This window comes from Engystomops pustulosus, chromosome 2 (genome assembly GCF_040894005.1).
Source record: "Engystomops pustulosus chromosome 2, aEngPut4.maternal, whole genome shotgun sequence".
NCBI lineage: Eukaryota > Metazoa > Chordata > Amphibia > Anura > Leptodactylidae > Engystomops > Engystomops pustulosus.
In genome coordinates this window covers 138326685-138352547 of record NC_092412.1, presented here as the reverse complement: position 1 = coordinate 138352547, position 25863 = coordinate 138326685, and the positions used below count along the sequence as shown (strand labels likewise).

Below are 25863 nucleotides of genomic sequence, written 5' to 3'. Positions count from 1 at the left end.
CTAAGCATCTGCATTACAATATAATTGTGTGTTATAACTTGTGTAGTTCTATAGGTTGCATTTCAAAACAGGTGCCTTGTCCGTGCTGCAAACTGCTCAGCTCTTGGCCCCCACCTTTGTGCTCCAGTAGAGCTCCTCCCTTCTGCACAGCCTGGTGAGCCGATATCAGTGGATGAGGGAAGAGGTGTACATGAACACAAAGTTGGGGGCCAAGTGCTGAGAGGTCTTAAGCACAGACAACTCATGTGTTGTTTTTGAAATGCATCCAAACCAACGTCCAATGCCTGGGACTACACAGAGGATTCTGTCAGGATGCCAGGTAAGTAACACATAATTATATTGTAATGAGATGTAAATCTGCAAGCTTAAAGAGCAGAGGCGTAACTAGAGTTTGCTGGGCCCGGAGCATAATTTCAAATTGGGCCCCCAATAAGTGGTAGTCACACAGGGACCCGCGGCTGCCACAGCTCATCGACTAGTACTCGGTGCTCTGCACTTGGGTACAGCATGTAAGTGCAGCACAGCCGCGGACCCTACTCTACCATCGGGCCCAGTCGCAGTTGCACCCTCTGCAACCGTGATAGTTATGCCCCTGTTAAAGGGGTATTCTCATCTGAACTTTTCATGACATCCACAAATTCCTGGTAAAAAATCCTAGCCAAGGTTCCAGCACACAGGGTTAATTCTGTTATATTGTCATTTGTTGGTCCTGATCAAAACAACTTCATGCCATTGTCTGTAACCAGTGCACACACCTTCTGAACGTCCAGGCTGTACTCAATAATGGTTGGGAGGGGGGGGGGGGGGTGTCTTGGTCTCATTAGACGTCAAGATTTTTTCTACCACGAGCCAGGACGTGTGAACACCTGGGGGACTGCCAGCATCTGCCCTCCACCTATTCCAAACTAGCCATCTAGCCGTGTCTGTAATAATGAAAGCACTGCACACAGGTCCGCTGCAGCCCCCTCACTGTGACTCAGCAGTGTGAGGATATCACTATGCCGCTGGAATCCAGAGAAACAGGTGGAGGATAAGAACAAGGACCTGGGGGAGGCAAATGATTTTATTAGCACAGTATCTAATGAAAGAGCACACATTTGGAGGGGGATGGGGATTTAACAATGTGTCTCAGGTTCCACCAGTCTCTAGCTGGAAAACACTTTTCTTTTGCTGAGCCAGATTTATCACAGTGAGGATGCAATGCATCTGGTGAAGTATAAGACTGTTGGCTCCTACTTTAGACCTAAACAGTGCACCAATTTCCCACAAGCCACACCCCTTTCTAGCAAGGTCACACTTATCTCACAATGGCCATGATTACCCCTGAGGAAGTCACGAGGACGTGACACAACGCGTGGGGTTCCTTTCCCACAGCCGACTCACCCAGTTTCCCCCGTCTGCTCTGCCTCGTACCTACTCAGGTTTATTTACTTCATATGAACTTTTCTTGAGGTTATAGATCTTTAATACTAGCATTGTCTAGGTTACTGTTGTTTCATCTATACAGGATTGGGGGGGGGGGGGGGGTCCACTTAGGGAGGGTATTTTGTCTGCTGTGGTTTACCCATGGGTCTGGGACTTTGTTCCCAGACCCTCCTGGGGAACAGTTGTGCTTTTGTCAGCACCATTTTAAGTGTTTTTATCCGATTTTGTATCTCTTCGTGTGTATTTATATATTTAGTTTAATAAAACTCATTTGTTGACTTATAATTGCATCGCTTTCTCTTGTTGTTAATACAATAGTCATGCCCCATTAATTGGACAATTCGGGAAACTGACAAAAAAAAGATCTAAGAGCCTTGATAACTGTGGTACACAGCATTTTAGACAGTGTTTTGGTGCATAACCACCAGAATTGTGGTGCAACTGCGTTAATAAATCCCCCCCCCCCATTATATAACAAAGTGGGCACATTGTTCAAAAGAGGGGGAAAATATTTAATAGAAGAGGACACAGCATATAATAGAGGGGGGAGCACAGTATTAAATAGAAGGGGTACAGTATCAAAAAGTATATATATAATTGACGGGCATATTATAGAACTACATTTATAACAGGTTGCGCAGTAATGGAGAGATTTGGGTTCCTCAGGGAATTTATTACATGGGTTTACCTTCTTTATAGTTCCCCGACAGCATTGGTCGTGTTTATCAAGCTTTCCACGTATGTTCCAACTTCAAAACTTCCATTCTACTGTGGTCCTTATAACCCAGTATTCCAACTTATTTACCTCTCCAAATGAGAAATATAATTTTGCCCCTTTAAAATGTGTAATTTCCTTGTCTGGGGGATTGTATGTCCCTATTATAGAGGTGGACTATTATAGAGGTTGCGGCTAAGCGAGGTGTATAGTTTGTTTGTTTTTTACGACTATTTTCCCATGTTTTGTTTATCAGATTTTCTGAAAACACCTAACTCATGCTTCGGCTATTCTGATTGGCCAGGTTACGAGGAGATGACAAATACAAATGGATAAGCATGGTCCATATTAGATCTGTGTCCTCTTATGCACATATATAAGTAGGTCCTGCATGACCAACCTGTATTTTCTACATCAGTAACACAATTTGCCTCTCACAATCCCTTCAATAAAGTGTTCGTTATTGAAAAAAATAATTCCAGAATTATTTTATCAAAATTTCTATCTTGCTGCCTTTTCACCTCTATGTTGTAGATCCCTCTTGAAGAGGCTATGCCCAGTAACTTGCAGCCAATTGTCATCTTTTTCTGTAAGATTATGTATATAATTCTATATAATAGTTCATGCCCCAAAACATACCAATAACAAGAAAAAACTTGTAACAAAAATATGCCCTCAACCAGCTCTGTCAACAGAAAAATACAAAATCTGTGCCTCTGAATAATTTTCCCCAATACTGTTTTTATGCAGTAAATAAAGGTAACTGGCATGAAAAATTGTGAATTAGATTACTCACCGGTAATTCTATTTCCGTTAGTCCACCATGACGGCCCAACCTGGAGGATGCCCCTTGACCTCTGCAGGGACAGGAAGAAGAGAGGTTAAATGCTCCCCCCCTTGCATCCTCCCGCCAGTGATTACAAAATAACCATGCTGAGGAAGATACAACCAGATTTATTTAGTATGTTTGCTCCACATACAAAGGAAAATTATCTGGAAATAACAACACAAAGAAAGCAATAAATCCAGCTGGGAGGGAAAATATATAGGCCGTCATGGTGGACTAACGGAAATAGAATTACCGGTGAGTAATCTAATTCACAATTTCCGCTTCGTCCCCCATGACGGCCCAACCTGGAGACTTACAAAATTAGTAAGCTTTTTTAGGGAGGGATTACAGCCTGTAACACCTTGCGTCCAAATGATAGGTCTTTTGACAAGTGCAAGTCCAGCCTATAATGCTTGGAGAATGTCGTGGATGAAGACCACGTTGCAGCTCTGCAAATCTGATCTAATGACGCTCCTCTTCTTTCCGCCCAAGAAGTGGACATAGCCCTGGTCGAGTGAGCTCGGATTCCTGCTGGTATCGGGCTTTTCTGTAGGTCGTAACATGAGGCAATTGCCAGTCTCAGCCATCTTGCAATAGTCGCCTTCGACGCCTTCCTCCCCTTATTTTTCCCCTGAAATTGGATGAAAAGGTTAGAGTCAATACGCCAGGCCTCTGTAATCTGTAGGTATTTTAGGACAGAACGTCTTACATCCAAAGAACTCCATTCGCGTTCTCTTGCCGAAGAAGGGTTCTCACAGAAGGAGGGTAGGATAATCTCCTGATTCCTATGAAAGTCGGAAACCACCTTGGGAACAAAATTTGGATCCAACATCAAAACAATTCTATCATCTAGAATTTTCATGTAGGGTTCCCTAATTGATATAGCCTGAAGTTCACCTAACCTTCTAGCAGAAGTGATGGCTATCAGGAAAACTGTCTTAAGTGTCAGGTTTTTAACACTGGAGGAATCAATAGGTTCAAATGGTTCCTTCATTAAGGCATTCAAAACTAGAGTTAAGTCCCATGCTGATGATTTTTTGACAGTCTGAGGCTTTAACCTAGAGGCAGCTTTAATAAATCTCTTGACCCACCTGTGTTCGATGAGAGGCTGGTCGAAGAAGACACTAAGCGCCGACACCTGGACCTTCAGGGTGCTGGTAGACAAACCCAACTCCAAACCCTTCTGAAGAAATTCAAGCACCTGCAAAATATTAAGGTTAGCTTGGGAAGGTGGACTGTCCTTACAGAAGGAACAGAACCTCTTCCATATCTTATGATAGATGGCAAAGGTGACTGGTTTTCTACTTGCCTTCAGGGTCTTGATGACTTCAGATGAGAGTCCCTGAGAGCTTAAGAAGCTGGATTCAGGATCCAGGCAGACAGCTGTAATTTCCCTGGGTTTGGATGATGGATTGGACCCTGATGTAGAAGGTCCTCTGATGGCGGAAGAATGACTGGATTCTCTGGTGACATCTTCTTCAAGAGTGGGTACCAGCTTTTCTTCGGCCAGTTCGGGCAGATGAAGATGGCTTTGGTATTTTCCTGAAATATTTTCCTCAGGACCCTGGCGATCAGGGGAATTGGGGGGAAGGCGTAGACTAGTGGAATGTCCCAGGAGTGAGAGAAGGCGTCCAGCCGTTCCCTGTTCTCCCCTTTTTCCAGAGAAAAATAATGCAGGCATTTGGTATTCTCCCTTGTTGCGAACAAGTCCACTAGAGGATAACCCCACAAAGATGTTAGCCCCTGGAAGATCTCCTCCTTGAGGCTCCACTCGTTTGGTAGGATCTTTCTTCTGCTTAGAAAGTCTGCCCTTGAATTCTCCGTGCCCTTTAGATGAGTGGCAGAAATTGACAGAGTGTGTTGTTCTGCCCACGAAAATATTTTCCGAGCTAGGGTACTCAGGAGAGGAGACCTGGTTCCTCCTTGTCTTTTTATGTAGGAGACCGTAGTTGTATTGTCTGATAGAATTAGGAGGTGTTGGTGGGCAAGAAGAGGAGTGTTCGCGCTGAGTGCTTCCCATACTGCTTGCAACTCTCGGAAATTTGAGGATCTTCTTGTAATCTCCTCTGTCCAGGTACCCTGGGAAAATTGCTGAGGCATCACTGCCCCCCAGCCCCTCTGGCTCGCGTCTGTCTGGATTGGGATGTAAGGGCTGTTTGACCAGAAGATCCCTTTCCTCAGATTTCCGTCTTCCAACCACCATAGCAGGTCCTCCTTGACGGCAGGTGGGATTGGGATTTTCCTGTCCAGATCCTCCTGTTTTCTGTTCCAGGATCTTAAGATCCATCCCTGGAGTATTCTGGAATGGGCCTGACACCAGGCTACCGAGGAGATGCAGGCTGTTAGGGAGCCCAGAATCTTCATAGCTTCTCTGATAGAGATCACTGACTTTCTCCTGAACCTTGTTATCAGATCCTTGATGTGGTCTCCCTTGTCCTGTGGAAGGAACGACATTTGGTAAACTGAGTTCAGGTTTACACCCAGGAATTTCCTCACAGTAGCTGGGGAAAGTTCTGACTTCTGGTAGTTTACTATCCATCCCAGTCTTTTTAAGGTTTCTAGGGTGAGATCTCTGGAGAAGAGTAAGCTCCCCCTGTCTTGGCCAACAATAAGCAGGTCGTCTAGGTACGGGACGATCAGTACGTCCTGTAGTCTGAGAGACGCCACCACCTCTGCCATCACCTTTGTAAAGGTCCTTGGTGCAGAAGATATTCCGAAGGGGAGTGCACAGAATTGAAAGTGTAGTGTAGCACCCTCTGGAGACAAGACAGAAAACCTTAAAAACCTTTGTGAGAAATGGTGTATAGGGATGTGATAATATGCATCCTTTAAGTCTATAGTGCACATTAATGCATCTTGGTGAATAATGTGTGTGGCTGATCTTACCGACTCCATCCTGAATTTCCGGTAGACGATAAACTCGTTGAGACCTCTCAGGTTGATGATTAGTCGGTTTGTGTCATTCGGTTTCTTTACCAAAAAAAGAGAAGAGTAAAAACCGGATTTCTCTTGATCCTGTGGAACAGGTATAATCACTCCAGAAGACAAAAGAGAAGCTACTTCTTGCCATATTAAGCTGTGGGATGTAAGTGACATGGAAGGTGAAGGTGGCATATATTTCGTAGGGGGAAGTCTGAGGAATTCGATGTTGTAACCATGCAGTAATATATCTAAGACCCAGGGATTTGAAGTGACCTTTGTCTATTCTCCTCTGAATCTTAGCAACCTTCCCCCTACTATGGCATCATTGTTTTTTGTTTCTATTAGGGTCTGTTGGGGTGGAGAACAGAAACCCTCTCCCTTTACCTCCTTTCGGGTAGCTCCAGCGTCCCCTTTTCCCTTTATCCTTGTAGGAATCCTTTTTGAAGTCCCGAAAGGGCTGCTTCTTGGGTAACGATCTCTCAGGGAAGCCCTTTTTCTTATCTGATGCTCTCTCAAGTATAGCATCCAACTCTGGGCCAAACACAAACTCCCCTGAGAAGGGAAGACTGCACAGCTTTGCCTTGGATCTGATGTCCCCGTTCCACTGTTTTAGCCACAGCGCCCGTCGGGTAGAGTTAGTAAGTGCTCCCTCCTTTGAAGCGAAACGAATTCCCTCGGCGGCAGAATCTGCGAGGAAGGCTGTTGCAGATTTCAGCAAAGGAAAGTTCTCCAAGATAGTTGATCTCGGAGTCCCCTCCTTGATGTGGGATTCCAACTCATTCAGCCAGTACAGCAAGTTCCTTGCGACTGAGGTGGAAGCCAAGTTAGTTTTCAGACTGAGCATGGAGGTCTCCCAGGCCTTTCTCAACAGGGAGTCAGACTTCCTGTCCATAGGGTCCTTTAATTGGGCCGCGTCCTCAAAAGGAAGGTCAGTCTTCTTTACTATTTTGGTAACTTGCACATCCATCTTTGGACAAGTGTCCCATACTTTAGACTCCTCGGGCTCGAAAACAAGTCTCTTTTTAAAGTTTTTGGACACGATAACCCTTTTTTCTGGCTCTTGCCACTCCTCAGAAACCAGCTCCTTTAACGTGTCATTCAGGGGAAACACCCTCTGGCGTTTTGCCTTCAGTCCCCCAAATAGTTCCTCCTCTTTAGATCTAGGGGGAAGAATCTCCTCGATTTCCAAGGTCTGTCTAATTGCTTTTAAGAGACCATCGAGTTCCTCAAACTGAAACAGATGACGTGAATCTTCTGTTTTTTGTGAATCCGTAGGATCATCATCTTCTACGTATGAGCAAGAGGGAGCTTCAGAATCATCCCCCCCCTCAGATATAGAAGAATCCGGCTCCACTCTAGGTTTCTTACTCGGTGGAGGCCTGGACGTAGCAGCGGCCACTGAAGAGCTTATTTTCTCCTCGATAAACCCCTTTAATTCATCTAAGAAGGATGTCTTTTCCTCTCTCATAAAATTGTCGATGCAAGACTTGCAAATCGGCTTTTTGTATGAGTCGGACATAGAGTGGGCACACATGTTACACTTTCTAAGCCGGCTTTTCTCGGGTTTTTCAGACCTGCTCGTCTTATCCCCTTTATCCTCCTTGCCTTTCGCTTTAGACCCTTGGTCTTTCTCCTGAAAGGGCAAGCGGAGGATAATAAATGACCCACTATTTTACACACAGTAAAAAACCCAAACCTGCACAAGAATCCCACTTACAGAAACCGGAGGATGCAGGAGGGTAGGGTCTGCCTCGTCAGCCATCATAAGAGCCGTGGAAGCGCACAGGAAAATTTCAGAAATACCCAGCACAGGAAACCAGCACCGCAGCGTCACGCACAGATCTTAGACCTGAGATCAGCGTGACTACCTGCTCCAGGTGACGTTAAATACCTTAATGGGGAGCCCATCCCCCTGTAGAATTCGTCTGCGCTGCGCTCCCGTTCCCAGGGATGCATTGCGGTCCTGTGAGCCGCCACTTCCGGTCGCGACCGGAAGTCGTCATCGGACCTCGGGGGACGCCGGGAAATGTAGTTTTTTCGGCCGCCGCGCGCTCACACACGGATCGCGGAGCGGCGGCCAGGACGAACGGACTGGAAGGGCGGCGAAAGGGAGGACACAAGGTCGACCGAACGCCCCAGCCCGCCGGGATTTAGCCAGCCAGGACTACCCGTAAGTTTACTTCGTCCCCCCCCCCCCCTGGAGGAGAGAGGGCACCTCTCTTGTCCTGCCTCGGCAGGGACAGGAAGAACACTGGCGGGAGGATGCAAGGGGGGGAGCATTTAACCTCTCTTCTTCCTGTCCCTGCAGAGGTCAAGGGGCATCCTCCAGGTTGGGCCGTCATGGGGGACGAAGCGGAAAAAAATGTTTAAATGGGGAATAAAGTATCTGTAAATTGAATCTCATCCCGCAAAAATTAATTTCTCCCAAATTTTAAATCTCCTATAAAATATGACAATACATCTCTGAATGGCGTGCCTTCAACTTTAATGCCCGTCCATACAGCAGTTTATCACTACAAAAGAAGTATTGTTATACTCAGGAGAAATCGAGTATCAAACTCTGTGGAGAATTTTGTATTCTAATGAACAACAACAACAACAACATCATAAAGTAGACATTTGGAAAAGTCATGTTATTTGGGGGGGATATGAAAACTTTGAAATTAAAGATTTTTTTATATATTTTTGCCAAATTTTCCCCCCATTCAATTTACTATGTAAATAACTTTGATGGCAAATTCCCATCCACGTACAAACGTTTTATCCATCATTCTGATGGTACACGTGTGAAGTCAATTCCTTGAGTCAGGCCCCTTCTACACTAGCGAGTGTGATGCGATGAACTCGCATCACACTCGCAACGCAAGCTGCCGGGAACGCACGGCACGAACGCTGCACCGCGGGAGTGAACTCAGCATGCCAGTTCACTCCCACGGTGCAGGGTTCGTGCCGTGCGTTCCCGGCAGCTTGCGTTGCGAGTGTGATGCGAGTTCATCGCATCACACTCGCTAGTGTAGAAGGGGCCTCACTGTTGCACTTCTTAAAAAAGTATTGACTAATTGTGATTTGTTGAATTCCAAGTTACTTTTCCCGAGCAGTAGAACAGTCAACCATTTTCTTATCCTTTTCCGGATTGCAATATTTAGCCGCTTTGGTCAGCATAAATACAAGAGATAAAAAAAGGATATCCAAAAATGAATGAGCTTATGAGCAGAGTCGGTCTCAAAGAAAAATGTTTATTACCATAATATATCCCAACTTAAGAATTTAGGCATCTAAACTAGTCCCTTTCCTTTAGAAAAACTTTTCCAAAAGTTTATGTTCAACATGCTTATATCTCTATTAGAAAATCCTATCTTATTCTTGCAATCAAATCTATTGCAATGCACAGATGTTAACAGCCCTTGAAGTGCACCAATTTTAACAATGTTAGGTTTTGCAGTTTATATGACACACAGGTTTATTACATGCTATCTAAAATACTTTAATACCCAAATGAACATACACATTTTTTAGAAGACTCAGACATATCATCAAAACAAAACTTTATTAAGAGAAAGTTGTAACAAATAAAACTGAAGCAATTTACTTCCAGTCGCTGGGTACAAAGCAGAAGATGAAAGTATATAATATCACTTGCATTAACATGTGTAATTACATCATCTATTTTGTAGAATTACCTTTAATCATCAGGTCTCACACAACCTTATAGAAAGTGACATCAAAGCTTTCAGTGTTCTCTGAGATGTTACAAACAGCTTGTGTAGAACTAGCATTTCCTGTTGTACACTATGTAGGGGAGGAATACACATTGATCTAAAACCAGTAAGTACAATCTATACTAAATACATATTTGATCATCAACTAACACATTATATATTATGGCCACAGCATATATGAAGTACACATGCCCTATGGGAATATGGACCCCAAGACTAGAGCTGAATTGGAATTATAAGCAGAGATTTAAATGTTAAAGCCGAAATAAAAGAACTACTTGTTTAATACTATATCTCAAGTCTATAAAATCCCAGAGAACCCACTGCATTAGTGCTGTGTCACTTAGCGTACACTAGAATGTTGTGGTGTTTAATATCTTTATATGTACTGCTCATTATGCGAGTTGTGCTGTGTGCTACCCAAGTGATACAAGATAATTACTATATATACTCAAGTATAAGCCTAGTGAAACCCAAACTCTGCTTATACTCGAGTAAAAAGAATATAGTTTTACCAGGTTTTTGAGGTAAAATTAGGGGCCTCTGCTTATACTTGGGTCGGCTTATACTCGAGTATTATTTTCGGTACGTTTCAGGCCTGTATAGAAGGGCACACAGAACATTATCCGATCTAAAATAACCATGGGACTGCCCACATTGTTAACCAAAACAAATTGCTTTCATAAAAAAAAAAAATTCTAATTAAAAAAACCCTGAAATTATATACAGCATAATTGATCTAAATTTCAAAACTTGAAATTGACAAATTTGAGCTAAAAACAATTTTTTTTAGAAGAACAGCAAAAACACAGGTGGACAAACATTGTATATCCTTGTAAAAATATTATTTAAAAAAAGAAAATCTGTAGAAAAAAAATTCTGAATAACTTGAGATTTTTTTCTCTCTCAATTCAGTATAGATGTTAAAGATAAAGACACTTTTCAGGTAAAACTGGAACATAAAAGCAGAAATCCCTGAATATATAGGTGAGGGTACAGCAACATATACAACAGAAAGGCAGGCAGCATGGCAAACCAGACACCTGTCACATTTACAAACGGGTTAATAGAAGACAACGTTATTGGCATACTATTTATTGCTTTACATATATGTATACATTGTTATCAGTACAGCTTATAATAATTCCCAGTCAGCAGGCTCCCTACCACATTAGGGGATTCTACCTTATATACATAGCAAAAGTAATGGGATTCTCTGCAGAGGAAAATCTACAGTTCTAGATTATCCATCGTTTCCCCTGCAGAGTTGTGTACAAAAGCTACCGCCTTACATTAAGCTTGCTGTAACTGATGCTTGCCAATATACAAAAATATAGTGCTTTACTGTATTCTGAATCCATGGGAAACTTGTAATTTCTGCTTTGTATACAGTACCCAGGATGAGGTATACAAAACAGTAAGACAATTATTTACACAGGATGCTAACGGTTTGTGGCCCAATATCGCACTTGTGTTTGGCTACCTCTACACCAACAACAAGCCTGCAAACATAGGCAGGTCTAGGACCTGCCAATTATGGGCAGTCCACTCATATATGGGGCTGTGGAAAACTATATGAGCCCCATAGAGATGCACAAAACATTTGTGTGCATGCAAGCCTTAGGCTATATTCACACTGCCGTTGCCCGCCCGTACCGTACCGTAGCGGGCAACGGCAGTGTACGGGGAGAGGAGGAGGAGGTGAGCGCAGCTCACCCCCGCCCCTCTCCATAGCAACCTATGGCGCACGGCGCCGTATTACGGGGAAAGATAGGACAGGTCCCATCTTTCTCCCGGGTACGGAACGGTACGGTGCCGCACGTGTGCTGCACCGTACCGCTCCCGTAGGGTGCCGTGCGCCCATAGGAGTGTATGGGGGACGTATATCGGCCCCCATACGTTCGTGTGAATGTAGCCTTAGACTGCTAAAATCTGTAGTGATGTCCAGAAATATATACTTTCTTATTATTTAGTAATAATTTCTGCAGTCCTGCACCCTTAACCCAGGTTTCGAGTTTTTCCTATTAAAGATAACTGGCAGCACAGCAGGCATCATATATTTGGCTACAACTAGTCCCATTAGTTGAGCTTTGATAGGCAGCCTGCTGACAAGTTTATTTTAAAACTTTAAGAGATTCCCATGAATAGCAATGGTCTGTTTTGTCCCCCCCCCCCCCCCCCCCCCATTTTAAAGCGTAACAGTCATTTAAGATAATTTTCAATATTGTGTATTGGGGATGTGGTGAACATTTTTCTATTGTACTTCATTAACTAATTCTGCTTAAATATAAAAAAAAAATCAAGCTCCCGCCTTTAGAGATGTGTACTCCAGTCTGTACACTGTGTCTATGGAAGCTGCATGAGCTTACTTCTAATCACAGCTCTGAGATGGAAAAGTTAACCTCTTAATACATGAAAATCAATGCTCATAGCATACAGCAGCCAGGGAGAGAGCAGAAAGTTAACACAGCTGGGTATCAAACAGAAGGAGGAGAGAGAGACCTAGCTTCAATCTGGTAGGCCATTGTAACTAAGGGTCTGGTACTTAACAAACAAACTTAATGAATATTATAAAAAAATGTTCACAACACTCTTCCCCACACGATAACAAAATTCATCTGAAGTAACCTTTACTCTTTAAAGAAACAGCAACAGTTTCTCCGATTGAATAGCACCGCTTGGGGGAACAAAGCAGATCCTTTTTCTAATGCTGGAAATGCATCCACTTTTGAGTAACGGAAAGTACTATAAATCGTTAGGTCAGAAATCTATGCCCTACGTAACATTGTCAAATATTTCTAAAATAATTTGTTGGGCAAGTAAAACCTTGTGCTAAGTTAAATTTTGTACAATTTTGCACATCCCTTATATCTGATTATTTTTTTAGTATTCTATATCAGACCCGAACAAAAATAGGATATATATATATTTTTTTTTTCATATCATGAAATTGTGTACTGTTAGTATTCTATTACTCAAAACTTAAACTTGTGAAATCCTTTGGTGCATTGCTGTAGATTACACAGACATTAAATATGCTGTTATGTAAAAAAGAAATTCAAGTTAGCAAAAGCATTAATTAGAAAGGGCAGTTTAGTAACTACTGCTACATATGGCCAAATACGCTCAGATTAATTGGATGATACAACCAATAATGAGTGTTTGTGCCAATGGTTTGTTCATTTACAGTATTTTTTCAGACCTGCTTAAAACATTTCTCTGCTGATCCTCGTTGATTCTAGCCCAGTATTCTTTACAGTAATCATCTAAGTATTTCCTACTTGGAGAAAAAATACAATAAATAAGACAACTGGGTGTTACCAGTTAGGAGCCTGTCCCCACATTCACTCAAAAATCAGTCCTATAACACTATTGTACAGAGGTGCCACCATTTGAAAAGGGCAATGGTACCCTCCAGTCGTCTGTGAAATTTGAAGAAAATAATATGAACCAGGAATGTTACTTGATGGGGAATAGAAGTATTTAAAGGAAACCTACCACCACGGATCTACCTAATCAAGGTAGATCCGGTGGCAGGATCCTCTAATGTAGAGAAATATAGCCCTTTTTAGTGCCAATTCTTTTGTGGCCAAAAACTTTTGTAAATTTTAATTCACCCAGTAGCCGGAGCTGAGGCAACACGGCGCTGCTACTCCACTGCCCAGTAGCCTCTTGCGTTCTGCTCTGAAGCCGGAGCTACTGCGCATGCGCAAAATCCAGCTTTGTAGACGAGTGTGCACAGCTGCCAGGATCTGCGCGCTGAAGAAGTCACAGCACTGAAGATGCCACATGTTACATAGAACTAGAACAACTATAAAAAGGCCACTTTGTCCTTGGTCAGGCTTGCATACATTGGAATACTGTGTAGTATACTTTTGTTAACATCGTGAAATGCTTGGACAGATGCAGCAAAACCCAGTGGAAAAGGACAACTGGTATAGATGGTATTAATTTAGAAAGCTTGCTTTCCCATAATTTTTTTTACTCCCACTGCTAGACTGCAATAACTTATGCTATATTGTTGTGCCTTATACAACAACTCCATCACATTTTAAGAGCAATGGTTTCAGCTAATTTTGAATATTGTGTCAGAGGAGTGTTGGACTTTTTTTCTAAATTGCCTTATGCAGAAATTCTGCTCCTTAGTAACAGCTTTTCTCTTGTTTGATAAGGAAGATCCTTATTGTAGCCAGACTATACATGTATTGCTGCTCTCCCAGTGTTTGTTTACACAGCTCTGAGCAGCGAGTTTAATCCCCATCTACACTTTCCTTGGCTAACAAAAAAAAAAATTCTCACCCGTCTCCAACTTACACTTTCAGCTTAAGAAAAAAAGATGGGCTGAGATCTTTGTTTCAAAATGCACTCATAAGAGACTATAGAATGGGATAGAGCAGAAATGGTTAATCTTCTGCTCAGAGCTGTATAAACAAACTCTGGTAATTTAGATGCGAGGATATAGTGAGCCTCCATAGATACATAGATCTACAATCTGAATTTCTACAGTTAAGGTCTGCAAATCATTTCTTTATAAACTAAGAAGAATATCTCAATGTATATTAGCGAAATGTTCAAAACACTATCCCCTTTAGAATAAAAAGAAATATTTCGAATTATAGGTATTAAATATATTTTTTTTACTTAGTGTAATTAGATATTTTTTAACCTGAAAAAACCAAGCCATGTCAAACTTATATCTTAATAAACTAGGCAATATAAAAGAAAAACTTTACTCTTAGATGAAAGGACACATATTATGTTTAAGGTGAACCTGTCACCAGGAACCGCATTTTCACTAAAGACAGGTTGCACCTGTATTTCAACTATGCCTTTCTGCATTCTGTAGGCATTTGCAATACAATATAATTGTGTGTTATAACTTACCTGGATTCCTGACAAAACCATCTGTTTAGTCCCAGGGGTTGGGCTTTGGTTTGGATGCATTAAAAAAAACACACACACACACACACACACACACACACACACACACACACACACACACACACACAGTGACTTGTGCTCCTTCACAGGAACAGAGCTCACAGTGTAGTGAGCTGACATCAGTGAGAGGAGCTGTACAGAAGCTTAAAGGTGGGGGCAGAGAGCTGAGGAGTAAGCAGCAGAGACAAGTCACATGTTTTTTTAAATGCATGCAAAGCAAAGCCACCCTCTGGGACTAAACATGGGATGTTTTCAGGATGCAAGTTACGTTAAAACACTTTTACAGTCATATTGTAATGCAAATGCTTAAAGAAAGCAGAAAAGCATATTTGCAAAGCATGCGGCATGGGCGTCTGCAATCTGTCTATAGTGAAAATGAGGTCCCCGATGACAGGTTTCCTTTAAGAAATTTCTTTGCCATGATGACAATATGTTTCTACTAAATGAGAACTAGTATGGCACAGCATCTTATCTACATGGACGGTTAATGACGGATGGACAAGAAATAACCATCAAATCTCATCCAGGTCATAAGCGATTTCTGTAGTGTTCAGAAGGGTCAAGGGAATGTTATTACTTAAGCAGTATACTTGGCAACCAGTTTAACCCAATAACTTGAATCACGACAGAAATAGTTGGGTACTATAAAAAAAAAAAAAAAAAAAAAATTACCCTGGGTAATTATCAGGGTTTATAAAATTATCTGGGTTTATAATGAATTATTAATTTAAGGGGAAAAAACATTTAGGAATAAAATAAAGTACACAAAAACAGTTTTTTATGCCCATGAGAATTTCCAGACAAGATTTTGTGTATTAAGGCCCCATCTGGTTACAAAGCACAGTTCACTTGGTGAGCCTTTTGGCTACATCTGCATATGCTATTTCTATCTCTCTGTCAGAGGGACAGGTGTTGATGAACTCATCTCTGCTGTATGCATTGCTCAAATATCTCCAGATACCGCTCATCGATTTTGGGATATCAAAGTTTCTGTATTTTTTGGTCACCACCTGCAGTAAAAATAAAAAAATAAAAATAAAAAAAATATAGAACAAGTAAGCCGGAAATTTAAAAATAAAAAATCCCCATGCCATGTTTAGAAAGGGTATTTATACCTTCACTATATGAAGCTTTGGCAAAAGGTTACAGTCAGCTAGAGTCATATCATCCCCATCTAGGAATTTCCGGCTGGAAACTGTAACATCCTCAATACTATTCTCATCGATTTCTTCAGGTAAGGGCGAGTTCAGGTAATCATCAAGCTTCTGCAGCGTTTTCAGCAATCCTCTTTCTAGGGCTGTAAAACAAATTTTATTAATAAAAAAAAAAAACAAAATGACCTGACAGCAAGAAATAACATAAAAGCCGTGTAAATATGCAATGTAAAGGGCTTGCAGTGATTGATGAGCTTTTGTTAGAGTTAATCAATTTGCGATTGTGGAAAGACCAACAAAGAAAACTAAAAAGTCTGGGCTTTATGGAAGAGTATGCTTACAACCAAAGGTGGTAATAATGCCTCTACAAGACGGTGATTTTTCTGTGGGAGTAAATTATAAAGCGTATAAATAAGCTTGGCGATTTTCCTGTTGAAGCGCTAGCTGCCGGAGATCCTGCAAGGATCACAGCGCGCTCACGCCTCACAGCTGCACACAAAGTAGCGCCACTCACTCCTACCCCGTTGGCCCAGCTTGCGGTTCCGATAAAAAGTTATATGACCAGAGTTCATATGACATTCCTCTATAGCTGCGGGATGGAGTGGTGAGTAGCTCTGCCCGTCACCATGGTTTTGTGTGATCCTGCACACACAGCCATCAACAGGATTGAGCTGTCTATGTGACAGCCTGGTCCTGTGCTGTGAGGGGGCTGATATCAGTCCCTTGCCACAACAGCCCCTGTATACAGTTAGTGGCATACTGGGAGGATGCCGTGTGCCCTCTCTGTATACAGTTCAGAGATAACAGCGATCCAACGGGATGTTAGATTACTCATAGATCACTGTTATCTATGATCTATATATAAGATTAGCAGGGAACATAAGTGTTATGTCCTCAATCCCCTCCCCCCCCAAAAAAATAAATTATATTAATTTAGCTGTGCCAGCCCGCTCTGTACGGGGGTTCTGGGGCCGGCATCAGCCCCTGCCCACTGGCAGGTCTGGATCTGGCGTCAGCCAGGGGCCGCTCTGTAGGTTCAAGTTTCTGAGGAGACAACACCACTTGTTAAATACATGATGTAAAATTACTATAATTGTTTCAAGTGGCTACTTAAGCACAAAAAAAACAGGAGTTATAAGGCTAGATTCACACAATGTATGCCCGCCGTTCTGTAGTACGGAACAGAGTGCTCTGGACCTCAGACTGGGCGGAAGGTTCACCTTCCAACAAGACAAAGACCCCAAGCACACAGCTAAAATAACAAAGCACTGGCTTCGGAATAACTCTGTGACCATTTTAGACTGGCACAGCCAGAGCCCAGACCTAAATCCTAATTTAGCATCACTAAAGAGACTTTATAATGGCTTCCACCAATGTTCACCATCCAACCTGAGGGAACTGGAGAGGATCTGCAAGGCAGAACGGCAGTGGATACCAAATCCAGGTGTGAGGAACTTGTTGCATCATTCCCAAGACGACTCATGGCTGTACTAGCTCAAAAGGTGCTTCTACTCAATACTGACCAAAGGGCCTGAATAGTTATGACCATGTAATATTCCATTTTTCCTTATTTAATAAACAAAAATATCTACATTCTTGTTTTTTCAGCATAAATGCAGAGTGTACATTAATGAGCAAAGAAAGAACTTTTTTGATTTCACATATTGGCTGCAATTAAACAAAGAGTTAAAAATGTAACCCCTTTTTTTCAAATCTGACTGTGTTCTTGTGACACTTCATGTTACTACATGTGTACTTCATGTTCGTTGAAAATTGGTGGTTGGTTTTGCCTATTTATGGGGAAAAAAAAGATATTTGGTGAAAATTTGGAAAAATTCTCAATTTTCAAAATTCAAAATGTTGTCATTTTTCAACAAAGCAAAAATACTTAATAACTGACAAATGTCTGCTTTATATTGACATTGTTTTTTATGCATCCTTTCATTTTTGTAAGATGTCATGGGGATTTGAACTTTAGGAGCAATTTTATCACATTTTAATAAAAAAAACACTAAATCCTGCTATTGAGGGACCTGCTCAGATTTCAAGTCACTTGAGAGGCCTAAATAATAGTAAAACCCATAAATTACCTCATTATAGAAACTGCACCCCTCAACGTATGTAAAACAACTTTTATGACGTTTGTTAACCCTTTAATTGTTTTACATGGGATAAAACAAAATCATGTGCAATTTAGAAGTTGTTTATTTTTTTGACTAAATGAAAGAGTTTTTTCAAGAAATCTACACACTCACTCACTCTCACTCTCCCGAGTATAACAATCCCTCATATGTGGTGGTACCCTGCTGTATGGGCATTGAATGGAAGCTGCGCCATTCAGAGCAGATTTGCATTATTTATTTTAATGGCTATATAATCTATTTTTTTGGAAAATCGGACATACAAGGGCTTATTTTTTGCAACATTAGTGGCACTTTACAAATACTTCATTTTAGTGGGTCATTAACCCCTTAACAACTTGGCACTTTTTTGCCTTTTCATTTTTCACTCCCCACCTTCAAATATCTAACTTTTTATTTTTACACGTAAAGAGTTCTGTGAGGGCTTGTTTTCTGCACAACAAATTGAACTTCATAGTGATGGCATTGAATATTCCATGCCGTGTATTTGGAAGCCGGAAAAAAATTCTAAATGCAGTAAAAAGGGTGAAAAACTGCATTTGCATAGTTTTCTTTTGGGCTTGGATTTTACGGCTTTCACTGTGCGCACCAAATGACATGTCTACTTTATTCTTTGGGTCGGTACAATCACAGGGATACCAAGTTTGTATAGGTTTTATAATGTTTTCATACATACAAAAGATGAAAACCTCCTGTTCAAAAAATGTTATTTTGATTTTGCCATCTTCGGATACTAATAACTTTTTAATACTTCAGTATACATAGCTGTGGGTGGTGTCATTTTGTGCGAATTTTTATGACATTTTCAATGACATCATTTTGAGGACTTTACGACCTTTTGATCACTTTTTATTTAATTTTTAAAATTTTTCAAAATGGCTAAATTTGACTATTTTCTGTTACGGGGTTAAACGCAGTGAAAAAAAAAACGTTATTATATTTTGATAGATTAGGTATCGCTGTGTCCAAAAAAATGCCCAATCTGTTTATGCTTTTTACTCTTTATTTAAAATTATATCAGTCCTAGGGAAATTAAAATTTGTAGTTTTTTTAAAATTACCGTATAAACGCTGAGTTTTTCGGCACAGGCTGGCATACACTAGGATACAGTGGTGATGGCCGGCTGCATGCTACCCGGGGGTGGGCAGGCCGGCTACATGCCACCCGGGGGCTGGAAACTGTGACCAATGCATTTCCCACCCTCGTCTTATACTCGAGTCAATAAATTTTCAGAATTTTTGGTGGTAAAATTAGGTGTCTCTGCTTATACTCGGGATATCTTATACAATATTATTTTTAAAACTTTATTTTTACTATTTTTTCAGACCCCCAGGGTACTTTAACCCTAGGTTGTCTGATGAATGCTACCATATACTGCCGTACTACAGTACATAGTACACAAATTTCCCCCATTGGGCATCCCCACGTGCCAAAACGATCTATTAACCCCTTCCCGTCATGTGGGGTAATAGTATGGCGCAGTGGGAAGATACTTGCCGACGCACACCATACTATTACACCATGCTGTACGCGCAAGGGGCTTTTGAAGTGGATCGGACCCCATGCTGCTTACCGCTCTACCTGTACATCAGGGCTGTGCAATCTCCTCCAGGCAGCACCCGGCTGTAAACCACCGAGCAGGAGCAGCAAGCTCAGTGTATTACATAGCACAGTGAAATAGCTTTAGCTCTATATAAGCGTGAACAAACAATCAAGCAATTTGCCATGGCAACATTTTCCTGGGGAATTCTGCTGCTTCTAAAGGAAAACTGTCTGTTCCAAAAATGATTAGGAAGGATAATATATACTACTATAAGACCTGAGAGATCTCCAGAAGGACAAAATTTTAGTTGGTCCCCTGGTATAATCCCCCACCTTTTAAGCAATACATTCACAATCCACATACAGGTTATCAAGTTATTTTGGTGACATGACCAACTTTCCAAAAAGTAGTAAATTTCGAAAAAAAATTTCACAATTTTCCGTTTTTTCCACATAAATACTAAACATACTGCTTAGTAAAAGTTTTTAATGTAAGGCTTAGGATTTTTTTTTTTAATAAATTACTTAATTAAAATTAAGTTTCGCTAGTGTCGTACTGATCTAAAGAATAAAGGAGAGGTGATCTCAACTGCACATTGAAAGCGGTATAATTAAAAAGAAGAATGATTTTTTTTGCCAATCCTACATTTGGTATTTTTTCCAGCTTCACGGTACATGGCACAAAATATTAACGATGCCACCAGTAAATTTGTCTTGCATATAACTTTCTAAACAAAATTTTAAAAAATTATAAAGAAATCAAAAAGTTACCGCTTGGGAAAGGAATGAAAAAAAAATGGGAGCACAAAAAAGAAAAAAGTTTTTAACCTCTTAACGGCCATTTTGCACCCTCCTGAGCCCTTTTTTTTTTTTATCTGACATGTGTCAGTTTATGTGGTAATGACTTTGGAACACTTCAATATATCCGGGTGATTTTGAGATTGTACTTCATGTTAGTGGAGAAATTTAGGCAATATGTTTACTATTTATTTATGAAAAAAATGGACATTTGGTGAAAATTTTGAAAAAAAAAAAAAATGTTTTCCCAAATTAAAAATTTTACATTTTTTTGGAAGGGTCAGACAGGGACCTCTCATCTCCAATACTAGGGTCTACTAGGGCACCCCACACTCTATATCCTTGAGTGTCCCCCACCCCCTTCTTACCTTGTCTCATTCTCTCAGTTTCCGCACCTAATTTCATCTGTGAGCAGCGACACCTTCTCTATAGACTGTATCCTTTCTGCACAACATATGGCATCCCGAGTAGGGGATAACCATTGCAGAACCACATATACCTAGAAATTTGAGTGCCACTCTGCATCACCAGTGCCTATACCCACTACATGGCATCATCTCCACGAACACTGGTAACCGATACGCTTTCTTATTTTTACATTAATATTTTCTATTATAATATGTATTAAAAGCTAAGTTTTATACTGGTCCTCCACTTCCCTTGTACTTCTTGTCACACTTTACACTGCTGTACGGGCACTTGGAAGGGAAACAGCGCTGTTTAGTTTTTGAAGGACAAAGAGGGGAACCCCCAACAAGTGACACCATTTTGGAAAGTACACCGCAAGGTGTAATAAGTGTATGTACCCCTAAAGGTGTGATCCAATTAGACCCCAAAAAGGAAAACTGAAAATTTTCCGAAAAAAGTCACTTTTACCCCAAATTATTCTAAGCCACAAGTGTCAAAAGATTAAACAACCCCACAAAAATGGGTAAAACTATTTCTCCCAGATGTAGAATTGCCCCACATGTGCAGATAAAGGGGGCAGATTTACTTACCCGGTCCATTCGCGATCCAGTGGCGCGTTCTCTGCGGTGGATTCGGGTCCGGCCGGGATTCACTAAGGTAGTTCCTCTGACGTCCACCAGGTGGCGCTGCTGCGCTGAAATCTGCTGAAATGCACTCAAGTTCACCGGCCTATTCCTGGTGAAGGTAAGTGCAAGCTCCGTGACACTTTGTTTTTTAAATGCGGCGTTTTTTCCGAATCCGTCGGCTTTTCGTTCAGCCACGCCCCCCGATTTCCGTCGCGTGCATGCCAGCGCCGATGCGCCACAATCCGATCGTGTGCGCCAAAATCCCGGGACAATTCTGAGAAAATCGGAAATATTCGGGTAACACGTCGGGAAACAGTGAATCGGGCCCTTAGTAAATGACCCCCAAGATATATGGGTATGAATTAGAGGGAAAGAGGAAGGTCTTTTAGAACCCAGAAATCTTTTACATGGGTCAGGGTGCATTTGGAGAGCCCTAGTGTTACCAAAACAGAAGAGAACCCCAACAAGTGACCCCAATTTTGGAAAGTACACCCCTTGGAGAATTTTTCAAGGTGTAATACGTGTATGTACCCTAAAAGGTGTATGATCTTATTAGACCTCAAGAAGGGAAAAGGTGAACATTTTCTCAAAAGTCACTTTTACCGCAAATTATTTTAAGCTACAAGGGATAAAAGATGAAAAAAAACCCCCAAAATGTGTAAGACTATTTCTCCCAAATGTAGAATTGCCCCACATGTGCATATAAAATGTTATTTGGGCGCACAGTAGAGGGAAAGAGTGATGTTTGTCTTTTAGAACCCAAAAATCCTTTACATGTCTCAGGATGCATTTGGAGAGCCCTAGTGGTACAAAACAGAGAAGAACCTAAAAAGTGACCCAAATTTGTGGTGTACTGTAATACAAGTGGTGTAGTGAGCATTTTGAGCATAAAGGTGCTATGGATGCCCAAGATGGAAATTGCAATTTTGGAATTTTTATTAAAATTTCATTACATTAGAGTTCTATGGTATATCCTGAAACACTCCTTCATGCAGAGGCCAGGTTTCTCAGTGCAGGTCTCGCAATGGTATATGGCAGTGATGGCGAACCTTTAAAGAGCCCGAGTGCCCAGACTTAAACCAAAAGCCACTTATTTATTGCAAAGTGCCAGCACAGCAATTTAAGCAGTAATGTATTTCTCCTTGTTCTTTGACTCGTTCAGCCTCCTTAAGACACCAAAGCAGTTGAAAAGAGGAGGGCAAATTCATCTATCATTGTAGGAAGGTTCTGCAGGAAGATTCTTTGATTGCTGTCTGGTGAGCTTCCTGCTGGGGTGATGGCCTGGGTGCCCACAGAGAGGGTTCCGAGTGCCACCTCTGGCACCAGTGCCATAGTTTCGCCACCACTGGTGTATATAGTGTCCTTCCTTAAGATGCAGTCTTGGGCACTTCACCGGGAAAATGTTGTCCTGGCACAACATAGGGGACATCTAATCCAGAGTACTTGGGCTCTGTCCTTCGTGTCCAAATATTAATGCCTTAATAACAAGTCTTGAAAATGGAGGAATGATACGGCATGACCTGCACATTGGAACACCACGTAAGAGTTGTACAGTGCTATCTGTACACTTGATCTGACAGATCAACAGGGGTGAGGGTGCTGGAGTCCCCATGAATGGTGGTCAGAACAAGGAGATCCCTATTGTCCTAATACTTTACCAACATCATGTTCTGATAGCAGAGTGCCTTTATGCCCTCCTTTCCAAGTGGCTGCCTAACAAGGGATCCCAGGAGGCCACTCTGGTTTTGCATACAGTTTGCATCCAGTGACTCTGGAGCTTAAGGATTGGAAAAGTGGAATGCTGGTATAAAAGTTATCCAGGTACAGGTGGTAACCTTTATCCAGAAGTGGGTGCACTAGATCCCACACAAGCTTCCCAGTGACTCCTAGGACAGGGGGGCATTCTGGAGGGCTAATTCGGGTGTCTTTTCCCTCAAACCCTAAACCTGTGGGTGTACCCTGTGGTACTCTCACACAACTTGTACATTTTGAATCCGTACCTTGCCCTCTTGCTGGGCAGGTACTGGCGGAATTCTAGCCTGCCTTTGAAATGTACCAGTGACTCGTCTACACAGATGTTTTGTAAAGGGGTGTATGCCTCAAACTTTGTCCCAAAACGGTGGGCCTGATTTTATATAGATGGTCAAATGATTTGGACATTGTGCATTATTGTTGTAATGCAAAAATTTAAGAATTGCCTCAAAGCGTGGCTGTGTCATTACCGTGCAGTGAAGTGGAGTACTGTAGAAAACATCGGTACTCCAATAAAGCCTAACCTCAGTTTTTTTTTTAACAATTCCCATGTGGAGCACAAGACCCCAAAACTTCATCTCTACTGCATCTACATCTACAGGGGTCCACCTAGAGAATGATGAAGTAGGGTTTTGTGCAAAAAAATTGTTGGCCATATAAATTTGTCTGACACCATGAGATTTACTAGGTCCTCATAAATAAAGAATTTGGGAAAAAAAAAAAAAAAAAAAAAAAAAAAATTTCAGTGAGGCCATTAGTCTCAAAATGAATTCCTGAGCTGCCCACGAACTCAAAAATTTGGGGCCCATAATTTAATTTTCAGGGGGTGGGTTCCATGATGAATCACTTGTGGCGGTGGTACTGTGCGCCTTCTTGAGGGCAGAGGAGGAGGAAAAATAAATGGGGCATCATTCCCTTCTGAATCAGTCTCAGCTAGGAAGGCATAAGCCTCCATTGCTGAAAAAGATCTTTGGGATCTATTGGACATTTTTTATTGGGGTGGGGGCATGTATAAATGTTGTGCTTTAACACGTGTAAACTTTATACAAGGGGATGTGTATGTTGTGCTTGAACACGTGTGGGGCGATGAAAGAAAAAAACGTAACCACTAGTACTTTTACTAAAGGGGGGGGGGGGGGATGACAAAAAAAAGCAACAAAAAAGGTGCTGACCAGCAAGATGCTACTGATCAGCGCTCCATTGCGGCAAAATCGCTCTGTACCACGAGGAAAGATACAGGGACAGCCGCCATCAGGCGCAAGAACAGTTCAACGAGCCCTGAACTATCACAGGGCGTGTTGTTGAGTCACGCCGTACTACTACGGCACGAGTCGGGAAGGGGTTAAAGGTGAGGAACAAAAAAAATAAATACAATTTTTTAAAATTCTCTCCCTTATTACTAAGACCTTGAAATTTCACATAACTGGCAGACCAAATATTTCAAAGCAAAAAGCCAAAACACAGCAATTAATGGAGACTACTACATTTTACCTCTTGCTCTCTTACAGCCTTCAGGTATAAGACATACAGCAATACAAAATATATTGCTATGAAGAAATCATACGTGCAGCTAGACAGATCTGGAAGGTTTTGCTTTACTACACGCAATGCTTACAAATGTCCACAGCAGAGGGCAGTGTAACCATGTAAATGTATTTACCTCTTTGTAATAGAGCAATACTTGAAAGGAACTATAAAAGGGATAGAAATGTTCGTTAACATTAAGAGCTGCATTGACATTTTATTGTCAGATTATCCTTATAATGCAGCATTGTACTATTTCTGCTTCATCTACAGGTTTTCCACATAGAACATTATTTGCAGTTACTAGATGTGCCGTGCAGCGGCCAGTTTCCCTCTCCCTATAGAAATACACATCCAAATCCACCTGAGCGGAACACGCATATGTGCATGTAGTTCATCTAAATTAGCATTCACTGATAATTCATAGAAGAGCACATTAAATTGCTAAGAAAACACAAAATGTATTCGATAAATTACCTTCATTAGCATCTGGCCGAGAGTTCTTGATTAACGCAGAAAACTTTGCAAAAATATCCATGCCTGCCGTGTTAGATTCTGGATGCCTCGCAGCCAACTTGCGGTATCTGTATTAATGAATTCTTACAAGTTACCAATTTTGCTGGGATAATCACCTAACACATTAATGCCAAAACTCTGCTGTTGGAATATCAACCATTAAAATATTTTTAAAAAATAAAGTTTTTTCCGCTCTGCACCAGATGTGGGTCAAAATCCTTAATACTTTATTTACTCATCCATATAGTAAGATAACAGAAACAAATAAGGACATAAAAGGTGCTGGATGAAAATTGCCTACGCGTTTCAGACGTACTACAAAACAAAAGGAACAATACCCGAGTTATATGTCCAACATATCCGTTTTTCCTGTCATATGAGTCAGGTATTGTTCCTTTTGTTTCATATTTTTCTTATAAGAAAAATATGGATGAGTAAATCAAGTCTAAAGTATTTTAACCCACATCTTGTGCACAGCACCATCATTGTTTTCTATACATTGAAGATAATATGCTTAAGCAGGACCTGTCACCCTTAAAAACTAAAGTAAGCAGCTCCTAGTGCTACAACAGTCCCAGTCCGGCGTATTCATGAGGGGGCCGGATAAGGGCAGTGACTGCCGCATGACGCTTGGCAGTCACCGCCGGCCTATGGAGTGGGCGGGGCAGTCCGTGGGAACAGGCAGCGCTTTGAGAGCAGTCTGCCGTTTCTAGTGTATAGCACAGCAGTGTCTGCTAGCGTTATCGGAGGTTTCCAATAATGCTAACAGTGTAAAACTGCTGGGACTGTTGTAGCACTAGGACCTGCTTACTTTAGTAAGCAGCTCCTTGTGCTGTTTTTTTAAGGCTGAC

The 25863-nt window shown here is 41.5% G+C and overlaps 2 protein-coding genes across 2 annotated transcripts in view; both read right to left on the bottom strand.

Moving 5' to 3' along the window:
* Nucleotides 1-3303: 3303 nt before the first annotated feature.
* On the bottom strand, nt 3304-5922 carry LOC140117056 (uncharacterized). Its single transcript, XM_072133486.1, has 2 exons — nt 3679-5922; nt 3304-3600 (listed from the first exon to the last, which is right to left on the bottom strand). Exons 1-2 carry the CDS (start codon nt 5506-5508, stop codon nt 3304-3306), a joined length of 2127 nt encoding a protein of 708 aa, XP_071989587.1. The 5' UTR covers nt 5509-5922.
* A 5869-nt stretch (nt 5923-11791) lies between these two features.
* CLIC4 (chloride intracellular channel 4) overlaps nt 11792-25863 on the bottom strand; it is a 36502-nt gene continuing 22430 nt past the window's right edge. Inside the window, exons 4-6 of the mRNA XM_072136674.1 lie at nt 24974-25080; nt 15667-15848; nt 11792-15561 (exon numbers count right to left, since the gene is read on the bottom strand). Coding sequence (XP_071992775.1) covers nt 15397-15561; nt 15667-15848; nt 24974-25080 — 454 coding nt within the window. The 3' untranslated portion in view covers nt 11792-15396. The remainder of the gene's footprint in view (nt 15562-15666; nt 15849-24973; nt 25081-25863) is intronic.